Here is a 17,779-nt window from a genome sequence, read left to right as displayed (position 1 = left end):
TCCATGTTTGATTTATTTTATTTTAATCTACTTTTGTACAATAAACTATTTGTGTGTTTTGTTGGGATGTAACTTGATGTGCAATGTAAAATCTGGGTTCGGAAGCAAAATCAGTTTCAAAAGCAGTTAAAACAAGTTCAGACATGAATAAGTTTTAAGGTATTATAATGGATATAACAAGTTATAAGGTTTGGTCTTGGCAGACTAAATCTGCTTACACTGCTGCAGAGGAAGTACGACGACTTCAAAACCAACCGATATGCTGAGTTGAGACAGCACAATTAGACATGCATACAATCCTCTTGAATCAGCTGTAGACAGGTGGTGCTGGGGAGGTGGACAATAGAGAGAGAACTCAGTTGAAGCAATTCAAATTTTAGACAGAGTTAAATGTTAGATATTTAATTTTAACAAGAGTGTAGTCAAGTTGATGAGTTAACAGAGTACACGTCAAAGGACTTATCGCTTTTGGCCATGTTGATTTTAGTGACAACTTCAAGCCATTTATATTCCTTTTTCATTGTTATAATTCTCCATGCAGAGGAATGAATTCTCTTTATTCAGTTTATATGGCTTGCTTTCTTCATTTTACTTCTGTGTGTGTCTGTCTACCACAGGTATAATAACTATAAAGATGACCCCTTGTCCTGCTGTGATGACTGTGATCCCATTCAGAATGGAGAGAACTCCATCTCCGCTCGTTCTGACCTGAACCCTGCCAACGGCTCGTATCCGTTTGGAGCTCTGAAGCAGCGGCCGCACGGTGGAACGGACATGAAGGTCAGGAATTAAGTGTATTGAGAATTAAATGTTGTCATGTGAACAAGAAGTCATAAGCATATTTCCTATTTCTTTCATTGGTTATTTGTTGCTATATGTTCAACACATTTTAGTAAATGCCACAAATATACTTATGATAGGCTTACTTGCTGTTTCTCAGGTTAGGGTTAGGAGAGTGTTAACTAATTGGCCCGGTAGATTCAGAACGGTTTGTTTCAATGAACTGAATTTTTAAAAAAAATCACATCAGTAGGAAATTCCTAACATCGTGGCGTACGTATTCAACAAGTTTATTATGTTTTTTGCTGTTACGGTATAATAATAATAATTATTATTTTTATTATTATTATTATTATTATTATTATTATAAGGAAGGTTATTGTTAACATTGTTGCATTCAGTGATTTTCCTGGACATTGAATATGACTAATATTAAATAAAGGTCTTAGGAAAAGTTGCATACATTACAGTTTTGCACCCATTACAGAAGGCAGACACTTATGAATAAACATGGAGATACACATTCTGCATGTCTGCATATAAAGAAATTATTCATCCAAAAATGAAAATTCTCCCAGACTCTACAATATTACTCCAGACCAGAGCACACAAGGGCTATGTCTCGTTTCAAAGGCTGTGTGCTCCGGAGGTCGCATTCGTCAGTGGCATACATCACAGAGTCTTCCCTTGCAAAAATTGGGACATCATAGCAAATTTGCTGCAAATTCGACACCGATATTTTTAATATGCAAATGAGCTTTGCGGCAAACTTGCATCAAATTGTCTATTGTTGCCAAAGGCTTGCTGCAGCTTCACTACTACCGGTGAAGAGCTGCAAACTTCTGGCAAACAGTTGTGGTGAATCACAACCTCATTTGTATGGGAAAATAATAAGTGGCAAATTTGCGGCACATTTGTGGCAAGTTGCCAGAATTGTAGATTTTTTTTGTAAGGGTCATTTCAGAAAAGCAAGTAGGACACAAATGCAGCTGTCGAATTTGGAGGAATTTGGAAAACGCAAGAGATGGATCCTTCGTTGGCACTCACAACCCACAATTATTTGCTTTAAAGGAAACTCAATTGATTTATCTGAAAAAATGATGTGGATTTACCCAAAAATATGATGTGTAAAAAGTAGTTTTAATTCCCAAGTTGAAGTACAGGAGTACAAAGGAGTAAATCATCATTATAACTCACTCGGAGCGCTCGTGCTGTCATAGCAGCTATGCTATATTCTGTTTCCTGTCATATTAAGGCCAAATTGTTTAATCAAAGCTAATTCGAAGTTGAGGATGCTCTGTATACCGCTGTCCTACAAAAGATGCATCACACCTGGCGCCAGCCTTCGAAAGGAGACGTTTTCATGAAAATGCCTGTGGCAGGGCGGGGCCGGGTTGTGATCCTACACACCTGGTCCCGTATTAGGCTAATCAAGCCTCCCGAGAGGGATAAAGGTCGACTGCAGGTCGATCGTGCGGGAGAGAGAGATCGTTTAGGAGTGTAATGTGATCAATGGAAAGGAGAACTGGCTTGTTGATATAAATAATATTTTAATAATAAACTTAAACAAAAGATGATAACAACACACACATGACGGGCATGTCCGTAAACGATCTCTCTCTCCCGCACAATCCTCTGCAGTCGACCTTTATCCCTCTCAGGATGCTTGATTAGCCTAATACGGGACCGGGTGTGTAGGATCACGACCCGGCCCCGCCACATTGCCGTTCCATCTTTTCAATGCACCACAAATGTTTGAGTAAAGACGGAGCAAAAATTCATGACAAGTTTGTGAAGAGACCAAGACAATTGATATAGTTGGTCTCGAGACCGGACTCCAGTAGGAACTTCATTGAAAATTAAATAGTTTTTAGCACTAAATGTTAAGCAACTGTCAACAAGCTCATGAATGTGCAAAGATCGTCAAGATTTTCACAGAAATCTGAAAAATGACAGACTTTGTGTAGCTTCTCACAAACCGTATCTTATGCAGACTTTGCATATGACAAACAGGAATTTTAAGCAGAATACACATGTGTATCTGCAATTTAATGCACATATAAATGACTGTCTGTGCTTTTTAAAAATATATGTCAGTGTGCTTTTGCGACCATTATAATGAGTCAGGACGAACGGTGTTTGTGATGCAATCGAATCGTGCCAGACAGCGTTTTTCAAATAAAATCTGATTGGTCCATCTGTTAAAACCGCTTGTTGCACACACACATTTGTGTCGCTGTCAGCTTTGCTGTGGAAAATATGCAGCTGGCTCGTACTTTTGGATCATGCAATTTCATATTCACGACCAATGCTCCTGACCTGCTAAAAAAGTGCCCGTCTCATGAATTATAGAATAAAATCATAGTATTATAAGAATAAAGTCTAAATGTTTTGAGAATAATCTCATAACATGCCTTTTGCAAGAATAAAGTCAACGTTTCAAGAATGAAGTCACAGCATTATGAGACGTCTCGCAAGTTAACTTCTTTTTCTAATGCACACCTCATTCACTGAGATTTTCCAAAAACTTCCCATAAATTCAGCTCGGCTAACTTGACATCAATGTTGTATAGCAATGTTATCTGCCTGGTTAGTGGTGTTTACTGTATCCAAATACCCAGACGCTCCACTTTGCTGTCGTCCACCACATCACTTTCATGTTTCTTTCCTTACGACCTATTCTCAGAATATTATGATTTTGATTTCATAATGCTATATTGTTATTGTTGTAAAATGACTTTATTCTTGTAATACTATGTATTTATTCCAAAATAGTACATTTTTGATTTTGATGTGGCACTAAAATGCCATTGTAAACTCAGCAAAAAAAGAAATGCCACTTTTTAAGACACTGTATTTTAAAGAAACATTTTTAAAAATCCAAATAACTTTACAGATCTTTATTGCAAAGGGTTTAAACGATGTTTTCCATGCTTGTTCAATGAACCATAAACAATTAATGAACATGCACACTTAACAGCTTACAGACAGTAGGCAATTAATATCACAGTTATAAAAACTTAGGACACAAAAGAGATCTACTGACTCTGAAAAACACCAAAAGAAAGATGCCCAGGGTCCCTGCTCATCTGCGTAAATGTGTCTTAGGCATTCTGCATGGAGTCATGAGGTCTGCAGATGTGAACAGGGGAATAAATTGCAATGTCCGTACTGTGCGACACCCAAGACAGCATTACAGGGAGACAGGAAGGACAGCTGATAGTCCTCTCAGTGGCAGACCATGTGTAACAACACCTGCACTGGATCGGTACATCTGAATATCACACCTGCAGGACAGGTACAGGATTGCAACAACAACTGCCTGACTTACACCAGGAAAGCACAATCCCTCCCTCCAGTGTTCAGACTGTCCGCAATCGTCTGAGAGAGGCTGGACTGAGGGCTTGTAGGCCTGTTGTAAGGCTGGTTCTTACCCGACATCACCGGCAACAACGTCGCCTATGGGCACAAACCCACCTTCAATAGACCAGACAGGACTGGCAAAAAGTGCTCTTCACTGATGAGGAGGAGTTTTGTCTCACCAGGGGTGATGGTCAGACTCGCGTATTGTCGACGGGATGAGCGTTACACCGAGGCCTGTACTCTGGAGCGGGATTGATTTGGTGGTGGGTCCATCATGGTCTGGGGCGGTGTCTCGCAGCATTATCAGACTGAGCTTGTTGTCATTGCAGGCAATCTCGATGCTGTGCATTACATGGAAGACATCCTCCTCCCTCATGTTGTACCCTTCCTGCAGGCTCATCCTGACATCACCCTCCAGCATGACAATGCCACCAGCCATACTGCTCGTTCTGTGAGTGATTTCCTGCAAGACAGGAAAGTCAGTGTTCTGCCATGGCCAGCGAAGAGCCCGGATCTCAATCCCATTGTGCACATCTAGGACCTGTTGGATCGGAGGGTGAAGGGCTAGGACCATTCTCCCCAGAAATGTCTGGGAACTTGCAAGTGCCTTGGTGGAAGAGTGGGGTAACATCTCACAGCAAGAACTGGCAAATCTGGTGCTGTCCATGAGGAGGACATACACTGTAGTACTTATTGCAGCTGGTGGTTACACCAGATACTGTCTGTTACTTTTGATAATGACCTCCCCTTTGTTCAGGGACACATTATTCCATTTCTTTTAGTCATATGTCTGTGAAATTTGATCAGTTTATGTCTTAGTTGTTTTTTTTTTTGTTCATACAAATATTTACATGTTAAGTTTGCTGAAAATAAAAGCAGTTGAAAGTGAGAGGACATTTCTTTTTTTGCTGAGTTTACTTGCATAATGGGCAACGCATACGAAGCTTCAAGAAAACGTAGTGTTTCGTGACCCTTTAAAACTGTTCTCTGTGAAGTATTACAGATAGTAATTTTCATATTTCCTAATTTCTTCCTGCAGATGACGTCCTATGCCATGTTGAAGCAGTTCGAGCTGTTGGCCGTCAGTGGTCCTACATGGGATCAGGTGCCCGTGTTCCAGTGGAGCAGCTCTCCGTACAGCAAACTCCTGCATATGGGCCATCCAGACCGCTGGGACTTCAGCACAGTTCATGTCAAATGGTCCACATAGCATAAAGAGTTTTATTTTATCACACGTCCCATTTGGACAGCTTTTGATTATCAATATAATGACTGCCATCTCAGGAAGAAAAAAAACGAAGTATTTTTTTAGTAAGAATCCGGATATAAGTGTTTTGTGATTTACACTGTTGTGATATGTTACACGTTTATGATTTTTTTTTTCTTCGCATATTTCTCTTAAATGTTCTGTGTCTTTGGAATGAAAAGAAAAATAAAGATGTTCTGTTTCCTCATCTATTTTGTCAAAAATTACATTTTTTACAAGCGCTCTTCTCAACAGATTAAAAAATGAAGAGCACATGACAATATGTTTTGCTTTTTAAGATACTGGCAGTTTTCAGACCCCTGTTGTGTAGGTCAATTTTTCTAAGTAGTAAGTTGAAGTACAGTATAGTTAAAGACACTTAGTGCCCTATTTTAAGAGTGCTAGCCATAAGTAAAAGTGTGTTTGAATGATCTTGGAGGTGGGCGATAGGATTTTGGATATTTGGCTGGAAATCTTTGCAGACGATCTGAACAGACACCGCAACTTGAACAGGTCTGATAACAGACAATCACATGGACAAAAAGCAGCGTGAAGAGGTGAAATGATCCAGTATTAATCATTTTTTTTATCCAAACACCAGATGTTGGTGATAAAAGCTTGGGTTATTCGTGGTGGTTGTGTGTAAATAGTCTAATAAGGCAGTTGCTTAGGACGGTAGCTAAATGGGTGGAGAGAGACGTGCACTGCTATTTATTTGGAATTATAACTGCCAGAATTTTACAAATTCAAAAATGTAATTTTATTAATTACAATATCAAGGAAAATATTATAGTAGTAATTTGATTGGAAATTGAACAAATGTAATAATGTGAGTTGTTTAATGATGTGCAGGGTTCCCACTCTCAGGCAATTGTCACATTCCCTAACTTTCACTGACTAAAAAGCTGAATTTCCATGACCTATAATAAGAAAACATTGTGCTGAGCACTGAGCAGACAAAAACCAGACAAAAAAGTATTTTAAATCCAGAAATATGAAACTACCCTTCAGGAACACGCATACACACTTTTTTTTTTGGTTTGTTTGCTTTTACCCGTTAAATACTGTTTCTACAGAAATGAATCTTATGGTGTTTATGCTTTCAGATTTTCTGTTTGTCATCATTCAGTCTTTTTATATCTTCACATTTCATTTTTGCAGACTGTCTGAGACTGTTTGACTGGGCAATGAAGGTAAGATTCCCTACACTTTCTGCCTTTAATGCAAGGTCATCAGCAGATTACTCTATGGTTGAGGCATCTTTCTGTGGCGTGCTCTCTTTTTCTTTAGCTCATCGATCTCATCAGAGAGAGTTTTCCATTCTATGGTTTTCTTTTCTGCTCCTCAAGATGAGAGAGGTATTGCTTTCTTCTGAAGTAAGGCCTTAGTTACTAAAAAGTTATCAATTCCCCCCACTGACCTCAAATGATCACACACAAGACGCTGTGCGCTGTAAGTGCTTTCCTTTATGTTTTCAACCTTTATTTGTCTATTGACTGAAAAACCTCTCTCCACACTTGTATTTCGATGTGAGAGTACACCATTGTTTAATAGAATAGTGTATCTACCTGGACTGTGGCAGGATTGAAGTCAGTGAAATCTGCCCTTCTCTTTGGCAAAGTCTCATTGATGAACTTCCTGTACTGTTTGAGAATATCATCACAATCATTTTCTTTCTTTTTTTTTTTTATTCTTTTTATTAAACATTTTAGTTATTTCAAACAAAACATACTAAAAAAAAAAAAAAAAAAACAGCACAGAAAACGATATAAATAACCATATCTATGGGCACGTGGACAATTTCCATTTTACATACAGCATCTCGTCATATGGTTGTACATACATTATATCCATTTTGTGTTTACGACCTTTTAATCTTCAGACACTTTAAAATATTCTCCCATTTTTAAACGGGTGTAATTTACCATTGAGACAATACCTCAATCTTTCTAGAGTTACAACTTCAGATATCAGAGACTTCCACATCTGAGTAGAGCGGGCGTCGCTACCAACCCATTTGGTCATTATAGCCTTTCGAGCCAGCATCAGGAGAAACTGAACAGTCTCTTTGTGAGCTCTCAGATGGTCAGGTATAAGCCCCAGTAGGCACATGAGTGGGCTGAGTGGGGCTGTCTGTCCTATCACCAAACTGATTTCACTGCATACTGCCTGCCAAAATACCTTGATGTTCTTGCACTCCCAAAGACAGTGATATCTAGTGCCTTTAGCTAAGTTACATTTAGGACAATTCGGAGAAACACCTGGAGTGTACTTACTGTATATATAAGGTGATATGTAAACATTATGTAGAATATTGAACTGCATTTCTTTGTATCTATTACAGATTGATATTCTAGAGGGCAGTATTACTATTTCCTCCCACGACTCAGAGTCAATTGACACTTTAAGCAGCATATTCCAAGTTGTTCGTAAGTGTATCAGTTTGTCTACCGTTAGATTCTGTAACTCAGAATAGAATCTAGACACAAAACGTCCACGTTTCCGACAGTCCAGTAGAGTTTTTTCAAGCAAGTAACAGTTCGTTGGTAGCTCCAGAGATCCAGTCTTTGATTTTACGTAATGCCTGATCTGGAAATACTTGTAGAAATCGTTGGCAGGTATATTATATCGAGATCTTATATCTTCAAATGTCTTGAATTTACCTTTGTCCCACAAATCATACATTCTCCTAATACCAGCTTCTTGCCATGACTTGAGATTGAGACCAGCGCCCCTTCTGATAAATCTGGGGTATCTACCAGAATTGCAAAAAAGTTAAGAGCCTTGGACTTCCCAAATATTTTCTTCAAAATACTCCATGTCTTGATAACATTATTAATTAGGTAATTGTCTTTAACAGCAGGAGGCAGTTCTCTTACACGTTTATCTAATAAGTTTATAAGACAGAAGGGTTGACTAATTACTTTTTCAATCTCAAGCCAAGGTGTCTCATCATGTTCATCTGCCCATACTGAAACAATTCTAGCATGAATAGACAGTACATAGTTCTCAATCTTTGGTAAGCCCCACCCACCCTGTTGTTTTGGAAGATGTAAAGTATCCATTTTAAGCTTAGGCTTTCTGCCTGCCCAGATAAAGTCTGATATCAATTTATTAATGTCCTTAAGATCATTTGGATTTAAAAACACAAAAAGCATTGACACTGGATAAGAAATTTTTGGAAGTAGTACCATTTTAGTAAGGTTAATCCTACCAAGCATTGATAAAGGAAGCTTTTTCCAACTTGTAACTTTTTCTTTTATGTGACTAATTAAAGGATTGATGTTTTCTGCATAAAGCTGACCAATTTTGGGTGTGATTTTTATTCCTAGATACTTAAATCCTTTAGGTGCCCAGCGGAAAGGTTTAACATAAGCAGGCTCGACCTGACCACTGTTTGTTAAGGGCATTATTTCTGACTTTTCAAAATTTACCTTATACCCTGATATTTGTCCAAATTCTTTAATACAATCAACCAGTGCTGGAATTGATTTATCGGGATCTGTTAAAGTTAAAAGAATATCATCGGCATATAATAAAATTTTGTGCTGTTTTGTTCCTATTAAAATTCCTCCTATATTTATATTCTGTCTGACGGCTATCGCAAGCGGCTCTATAGCCAGGGAGAACAGCAAAGGTTATAAAGGACTGCCCTGAGCAGTACCGCGTCTAAGTTTAAATGGTACGGACAAAAGACCATTTGTCAAGACAGAGGCTGCAGGCATCTTGTACAAGATCTTCACCCAGTCTATAAAAGTGGGTTTAAAACCAAATCTTCTTAGCACTTCGAACATGTAGTCCCATTCGACACGGTCGAAAGCTTTTTCGGCGTCCGCGGTATTTGATGGTAATTAAGATGATTGATAATATTAATCAAGCATCTTGTATTATTTGAGGACAGACGACCCTTAATAAATCCAGTCTGGTCTGTGCTTACTATGTCTGATACAACCCGCTCTAATCTATTGGCCAACACCTTTGACAATATTTTCATGTCTACTCCTAACAAGCTTATCGGCCGATAGGAAGAAGGCAGTTCTGGGTCCTTATCTTTTTTTGGTATTACTGTAATATTGGCAATATACATAGTTCCCGGGAGACTTGAGTGTTCAAAGGATGCATTAAATACTCTCTGTAATAATTTATTAATCTTGCCTTTCATAACCTTAAAAAACTCAACGGGATATCCGTCAGCTCCAGGGCATTTGCCCGATTGGAGTGATGAAATGGCTGTATCAATTTCTAATAATGTAATGGGACCTTCCAGTAAGTTAGCCTGGTCTACGGTTAGTCGTGGTATATTCAAGCTGTTTAGAAAGTGGCAATCTTTTAATTTGTCACAATCAGTCTCAGAACTATATAGTTCCTCATAAAATTGTCTAAAACATTCATTAATGTGCTTATTATCCATATGACGCTGACTATTCTCATCCCTAACTGCCGTAATAAAGAATTTAGGGGGAGCTTGTTTGCCAGCCTTGCCAAGAATTTGTTTGGTTTATTGCCAAATTCAAATAGTCTTTGTTGTGCAAAACTTTATGATCCAAGATGGCGGCGCGGTAGCACGCAGCGGCCACTCCGGATCCACAATGGTGCTATTTTTGTTAAAAAAGCCCGACTTTTGCAACACATGGACATCGGAGCAACCGGTGTTCGTGTCTACCATCGCCAGACACTACTGAAATATAAGACTCATGCAAAAACCAAGCTGCATGATGACCTGCAGGAGGCGCTACGCGTACTCGGCTTGCTGCGGAGACCAGGCCTCCAGCCCTCGGCGTCGCCTGATGCCGGTGGCCGGGGAGAGGACGTCGTAAGCGGTGTGCGAGAGCGAAGCGCGGAAAGAGGGCGGGGTCCATGTTAGGTTAAAAACAAACCCTAGCCGGCCGGCTCTCCCGTCTATCCTGCTCTTAAATGTTTGCTCCCTGGACAATAAACTGGACTATATCCGACTCCAGCAGGCTACGCAGCGTGAGTTTAGAGACTGCTGCGTCTTTGTTTTCACGGCGACGTGGCTCAGCGACAGAGTTCGGATGCCGCCATTCAGCTAGACGAGCTCGCCTCGTTTCGTGCCGACAGAAATACAGCTCTCTGCGGTAAGACTCGCGGTGGTGGCTTGTGTGTTTACATCAACACGGAATGGTGCAAGAACTCTATGCTAGTCTCTAGTTACTGTTCATCGCTGTTGGAGCTTGTGACTGTTAGATGCAGACCTTTTTATCTACCACGGGAATTCACCACTGTTTGCATAACCAGAGTTTACATTCCCCAGCGCTAACGCTAAGGAAGCGCTCTGTGAACTGTATGGGGCTATGAGCTGAACTGCAGAACGCTCACCCCGACGGACTGTTTATTGTCGCCGGAGATTTCAACCATGCAAATCTCAAGACAGTGCTCCCTAAATTCCATCAGTATGTGGACTTTGCAACGAGAGGGCTGAACAGCTTGATCTTGTTTACACAAACATCCCAGGCGTGCACGGTGGAGCCCCGCCCCCACCTCGGCTACTCAGACCACATCTCTGTTATGTTAATTCCAGCATACAGACCGCTGGTCAGACACACAAAACCGCTTCAGAAGCAGGTGAAAACCTGGCCAGCAGGAGCCATCTCTGCTCTTCAGGACTGTTTTGAGTGTACTGACTGGCACATGTTCAGGAGGCTGCAACATATGGCGATTCTACCAACTTGGAGGAATACACAGCATCAGTGACCAGCTACATCAGCAAGTGCATTGATGATGTCACTTTCTCCAAGACCATCACCACACGCTCCAACCAGAAGCCGTGGATGACTGCGGAGGTGCGCACGCTGCTGAGGTCCCGAGACTCCGCCTTCAGAGCAGGCGATAAGGCAGCCCTAAGAACAGCTAGGGCCAAACTGTCACGGGCAATCAGAGAGGCAAAGCGCGCACACGCCCAGAGAATCCACAGTCACTTCCAGGACAGCGGTGACACGCGGCGCATGTGGCAGGGCATCCAGGCCATCACCAACTACAGGACAACATCAGTTGCCTGTGACAAAGATGCCTCCCTTCCAGATGCGCTGAACGACTTCTATGCTCGGTTTGAAGTGCAGAACGACGTGATGGCTAGGAAGTCCACCCCTCCTCCCAATGACCAGGTGCTCTGTCTTACCACGGCAGATGTGAGGAAAACTCTACGTAGAGTCAACCCACGGAAGGCTGCTGGACCAGACAACATTCCTGGCAGAGTGCTCAGAGGATGTGCAGACCAGCTAGCAGATGTTCTTACCGACATCTTCAACATCTCTCTGAGCAGCGCCATTGTTTCAACGTGCTTCAAGGCCACCACCATCATCCCCATGCCAAAGAAGTCTTCAGTGTCCTGCCTCAACGACTACCGTCCCGTCGCGACTTACACCCATCATCATGAAGTGCTTCGAGAGGCTCGTCATGAGGCAGATTAAGACCCAGCTGCCCCCTCACTAGACCCACTGCAGTTTGCGTATCGTTCAAACCGTTCAACGGACGATGCCATCACCACAACCCTCCATCTGGCCCTCACCCACCTAGACAATAAGGACTCATACGTTCGAATGCTGTTCATAGATTTCAGCTCAGCATTCAACACAATCATTCCCCAGCACCTGATTGGAAAGCTGAACCTGCTGGGCCTGGACACCTCCCTCTGCAACTGGATCCTGGACTTCCTGACTGGGAGACCTCAGTCAGTCCGGATCGGGAACAGCATCTCCACCACCACCACACTGAGCACTGGGGCCCCCAGGGCTGTGTGCTCAGTCCACTGCTGTTCACTCTGCTGACTCACGACTGTGCAGCAATGCACAGCTCGAATCACATCATCAAGTTCGCCGATGACACGACCGTGGTGGGTCTCATCAGCAAGAACAACGATTCAGCATACAGAGAGGAGGTGCAGCGGCTGACGAACTGGTGTAGAGCCAACAACCTGTCCCTGAATGTCGACAAAACAAAAGAGATGGTTGTTGACTTTAGGAGAGCACAAGGTGAACACACTCCGCTGAACATCGACGGCTCCTCTGTGGAGATCGTCAAAAGCACCAAATTCCTTGGTGTTCACTTGGCGGAGAACCTCACCTGGTCCCTCAACACCAGCTCTATCACCAAGAAAGCCCAGCAGCGTCTCTATTTTCTTCGAAGTCTGAGGAAAGCACATCTCCCAACCCCCATCCTCACTACATTCTATAGAGGGACTATTGAGAGCATCCTGAGCAGCTGCATCACTGCCTGGTTTGGGACTTGCACCGTTTCGGACCGCAAAGCCCTGCAGAGGATAGTGAGGACAGCTGAGAAGATCATTGGGGTCTCTCTTCCCTCCATCAAAGACATTTACAAAAAACACTGTATCCGCAAAGCAACCAGCATTGTGGACGACCCCACACACCCCTCACACAAACTCTTTACCCTCCTCCCGTCTGGCAAGAGGTACCGAAGCATTCGGGCCCTCACGGCCAGACTGTGTAACAGCTTCTTCCCCCAAGCCATCAGACTCCTCAATACTCAGAGACTGGTTTGACACACACGTGTCCTGAGTTGCACTTTAATTACTGTCACTTTATAATTGTCTGCTACCTCAATAACTGCTATGTGCATAGAACACTATCTCATAGTATGTTATGTTTACTTTTTTAGAAACTGTCATCTTTTTGCACTACTGAGTACTGGTCGGCACTGCACTGTCTATTGTCCTGGTCATTGTCAGTAATTTGTTGTACTGTCCTGTACTTTTTGCACATGTTTGCACGTGCACTTTATATAGGTATATATAGGTAGTTTATATAGGTATTTTATTTCGTTGTGTAGTCTCATGTGGTCCTATGTTGGTCCTTTGTTGTTTTTATGTAGCACCATGGTCCTGGAGGAACGTTGTCTCGTTTTGCTGTGTACCGTACTAACTGTATATGGTTGAAACGACAATAAAAACCACTTGACTTGACTTGACAAATAACATATCCTTCTCAGCTTTCTTTGTCACTAAGTCACTTAACATGTCCCTGGATGTCTTTAATTCCTTAAGGACTTTGTCTGATTTTGATGCATAATATTCTTTTTCCAGTCTTTTAATTTTTATTTCAAGGTCATTTTGTATTATTATTCGTTCCTTCTTTTTACAGCTTGTATATGAGATTATAACCCCTCTCATATAGGCTTTATAAGCATCCCATACAATTCTAGGGTCAGCGTCCTCTTTGTCATTGATGTTTAGATACAAATCGGTATGTTCTTCTAATAGTTTAATAAAATTGTCATCAAAAAGTAATAGCCTGTTTAACTTCCAATAAATAGTTCGCTTTAGTGGTCTGGGCGGTTGCATCTCTAAACTAACAGGAGCATGATCAGAAATGGCAATAACTCCTATATCTGATTTCTCCACTAGATGAGCCAAATGTCTCGAAATAAATATATAGTCAATGCGGGACATTGATGAATGAGGTAAGGAGTGAAATGTAAAGCCTTGTGTTGAAGGGTTTAAATGCCTCCAAATATCTAACAGGCCGGTTTCCTCTAGTGCGTTTTTAAGCGATCTTGCACTTTTAGACTGACTGCTCCTAGCTGGACTCCTGTCCAAAAAAGGACAAAGAGAGCAATTAAAATCACCTCCTATCAAAATGTTTGAGGAGTCCATCTCAACCAGCCGGTCAAAAAGTAAGGCAGAAAAATCATCATCATTTACGTTAGGACTATAGATGCTACCCAGCAAAATAATTTCCCCATAAAGCATTCCTTTGGTTAAAACAATTCTCCCCTCTGTATCCTTATATGTGTCTGTAACAACAAACGGCAAGTTTTTATGTATCAGTATTATTACCCCCCTCCTACTTGTTGAAAAGGATGAGCAATAAACCTGACCGACCCACTCCCGGAGATATTTCTTATGTTCATTGTCGCTGAGGTGTGTTTCCTGTAAAAAGGCTATTTGGATTTTGTCCTTTTTTAGACTGTTTAGGATAGCTTTCTTTTTTCACTGGATTATTGGATCCCTTAACATTCCAAGTACAAATTCTAATACTCATTACTACCTATTCTATACTTTATGTACTTAATGCTGTATTCAAAAGAGTAGAAATTAGTACCATATTTAGTCCCATCCCAATCTTTAACTCTGTCTGTGCTGATAAAGAAATCATAAAAAAAAAAAAAAACCCAAGCAAAAACAAAACACACAGCTTGGAGTAACAAACAATAACCTAAATATCCACAAACCTGTTAAAAGGTGGAATATACAAAAACCAAAAACAAACTTCGTCATACTCTTATTAAGGAGTATCCAGCTGGGGTGCTTGCGAGCCAGAAAAACATTGCAAAGAAAAAATAAAACAAAAAACCTTCCCAGCTGAATCGCTGGTCAGTGTAACAAGCCGTATGATACCAAATTAAAACGTACATTTAGACAACTTGAGTGTCTTAACCCACAACCTAAAATAACAGAAAATGAGGCCCAGTATTATTTGTCAAAGCGCTCATTTCAACGCTTTTTAGGTTCTGTCATTTGTCATCGGAGCTTATTAATAGCCAAACGTTGCTATTAGCGGAACACAGTCTGAGTTATTTACCTGTGTCTAATCTCTCAGTCAGTTCTTTAATGTAGTTGTTGACGTCTTTCATATTGGAAAGTGCTTTCGTAGTCCCATTCTGCTGAAAGATCCGTATTACGGCCGGGTACACAAAAGAGTATCTGATGCCCGCTTCCCGTAACCTCCGCCGCGCGTTTGCCGATTCTTGCTGCTTCTTGATCACTTCAGCCGAAAAATCTTGGTAGAAGGACACCTCCTGACCGCCCACTGTCAGCCTGCCTTTGTTTCTCGCTGCATTAAGGATCTTCTGTTTATCGGCGTAATTGTGCAATCTCACTAGGACCGCTCGAGAGCCTCTTTTCTCTCCCCCTCCAAGCGCGGGTCCCGTGCGATGGGCCCTCTCAATCTTGACCCTGTCCTGCTGCATATCCAAAACTTCAGGAATCCATTTCTCAAGGAGCGTAACTGGATCTTCACCCTTAAAGCCAGCCTTAAGCCCTGTGATCTTAATATTTTGGCGACGACTTTGATTCTCATAATTATCAAGGCGTTCCAATGCTTTTTTGAGAGCGTTTTCCAAAGATTCCAGTCTCGGCTCAGTCACCGTTGACACGTGCTCAAGATCAGATACGCGCTTTTCTATATCCGTCACTCTTTCCAAAATGCCGTCCAGCTTCTGAGACAGTTCCGTAACTGGTTTAACAACAGCAGCAAGTTTGGTGTCTAGCATCTCAGCGATGTTGGTGGTTACTCTCTCAACTAATATATCATCTCTTTGGAGGATAACATCCTCCGGCTCCGCTTCACATTCTGTAGCCGCCTGCTCCGTATCACGCTCAGCCTCTTCGTATTCAGTGTCGATTTGTTTAGCAGCAGCAGATGCTACGTTAGCAGTGCTATTAGCATTAGTCTTGCTAGCAGTTTTCTTTCGCCCGTCTCTCTTCTTACTCGATGCGGGCGGTGCAAAAAAGTTGTCCAGGGACATTTTGACACTTATTACAGCAGTTGCGGTGAATCACACGGCAAAATTGTTACTTCAAATAGTTATTTTACGTCGACCCAGTGGGGAAGCGAAAAAAGTGCGTCTATCTAGTTGCAAGTATCACGTGATCCCCCCCATCACAATCATTTTCATCTACTCGTTTGGTCTCAGTGAGCAGTTTGAGGATTCTTTCGAACTTGATGTATGAATCTTTATTGCTTGCCATCCTCCTTATCCCTAATCCCTGTTGCACACGAATGTACTGTAGAGGAGAGTGTTCTGCACTCCTGAACTCCAACTCTCTCTTCTCACTAATATTCTGTGATGACACCAGTTCCTTCAGCATTTTGTCTGCAGAAAACCCCACATGAACTTTACTTGCATGAATGAGATTTGTTTTGTCTGTGACATGTACTGACATCAATTTTGATACTGTGTTTGCATTAGCCATCACATCAGGCTTGATCAATGGATCCATAATTGACATGATAACATTTGAAAGATCAGCAGCCAGAAAAGGAATCACAGGTCTGTCTGTTGATAGAGATTCAAGAAAGGTGCCACCTCAAAATGACAATTGAAAGGCCAATTTTGCAGTTCTTTAACAGTAGTAAAGCATTTAGTTCCAGGGTTGTGGAATTTGACTGCCTCTACTGCTTTCACATATTTCTTGAAATCTGTCAATATCTTGTAACTGGGACTTTCTCTAACCATCCTGTTTTACAGAACTTGAATGGCATAAGAGGAGATGTTTCTCCAAAGCTTTGGCATAATCCTCTCTTCGGGCAGGGGAATCTTTCAGTAGCCAATAAGTATTACTTAAGAACTGGTCTACATCCCAATTTGAGGCATCTGCACCTTTTTAAAATGCCCTGTGCAAAATATGTAGGCTACAGCTTCCCACATTTAGTAACACAGTATTGACATCTCGTTCAAGGTCTAGGAATTAAAATTTAAATTAGGTCGATACATTAAATGCTGTACAAGACCTTTGTAATTTAGCCCTCTGTCAACTTGTGGAAGACCTCCACCGTGTCCTCTTCTGTGGCGTGGCCCATGGATTCAGAAGTGAAGTAGCGTGTAACCTCAGCATCATTGTTCCAAAATCATCATGAATGTCAAAATGCCAAAAACAGTCAAATAAGACGATTTAATCTCTCCGCATTTAAAGCTGCTGGCAATGTCACTGTCTGGGAACATTCTTTTGAACAAAGAACCTATAAAAGAAAGAAAATGACAAAGCTGTAATTTACCATATATGCCCCAAATATATGCTACTCATAATATTAAATGAATCTAAACCACAATCCTATGAATTAATTCAAATGAAAAATTCAAGTTAGTGAATTTAATACCCAGTATTATAACTACACCACGACTGGAGCACCACCAGCAATCTTAAACCCCCAACAAAACTGCTGGACCGAAAGCTAGATTCAGTCGCCTTATTTCAAGGGCCTGTTGTCAATCTTTTTAATTACACCTCTTTGGTTGATTCAAACATTAAATAACGATTAATTTACACAAATCTATCAGTTTAAATACCGTTTGCAGAGGCTAAGAATTTGTCTAGTGTTTACAGTAATTAGCTCGCAACCTATTTACAGGGTTTTTCCTGGCCCAAAATGAGGCGGAGGTGGTACCATACTGATCAAAAAAGTGACGTTAAAAACACGTAAATATTGGCTTTGCATTAATAAACTACTAATGACCTGACAACTGAATACTAGTGTTCATTTTGTCATCTGTTTTTTTAATTTTGTCTTAGTCTTCATCCTGTGCCAAATGTCCTTTTTAGTTTTTATCATATTTAGTCAACCTTATCCTATTTTTTTTTTATTCAAGTTTTAGTTGACAAAATCTGGTGATATGAACTTTAATTAAGGATGA

The 17,779-nt window shown here is 41.1% G+C and overlaps 1 protein-coding gene across 1 annotated transcript in view; it reads left to right on the top strand.

The window, feature by feature from the left end:
- Nucleotides 1–5,591, top strand: part of plbd2 (phospholipase B domain containing 2) — a 30,515-nt gene extending 24,924 nt beyond the window's left edge. Inside the window, exons 11-12 of the mRNA XM_052148739.1 lie at nt 618–780; nt 5,183–5,591. Of these exons, the coding sequence (XP_052004699.1) occupies nt 618–780; nt 5,183–5,353 (334 nt within the window). The 3' untranslated portion in view covers nt 5,354–5,591. The remainder of the gene's footprint in view (nt 1–617; nt 781–5,182) is intronic.
- The last annotated feature ends 12,188 nt before the right edge of the window (nt 5,592–17,779 follow it).

The sequence above is a fragment of the Xyrauchen texanus genome, chromosome 18, assembly GCF_025860055.1.
Source record: "Xyrauchen texanus isolate HMW12.3.18 chromosome 18, RBS_HiC_50CHRs, whole genome shotgun sequence".
In the NCBI taxonomy this organism is placed as follows: domain Eukaryota; kingdom Metazoa; phylum Chordata; class Actinopteri; order Cypriniformes; family Catostomidae; genus Xyrauchen; species Xyrauchen texanus.
This window is presented reverse-complemented; position numbering and strand designations above follow the sequence as displayed.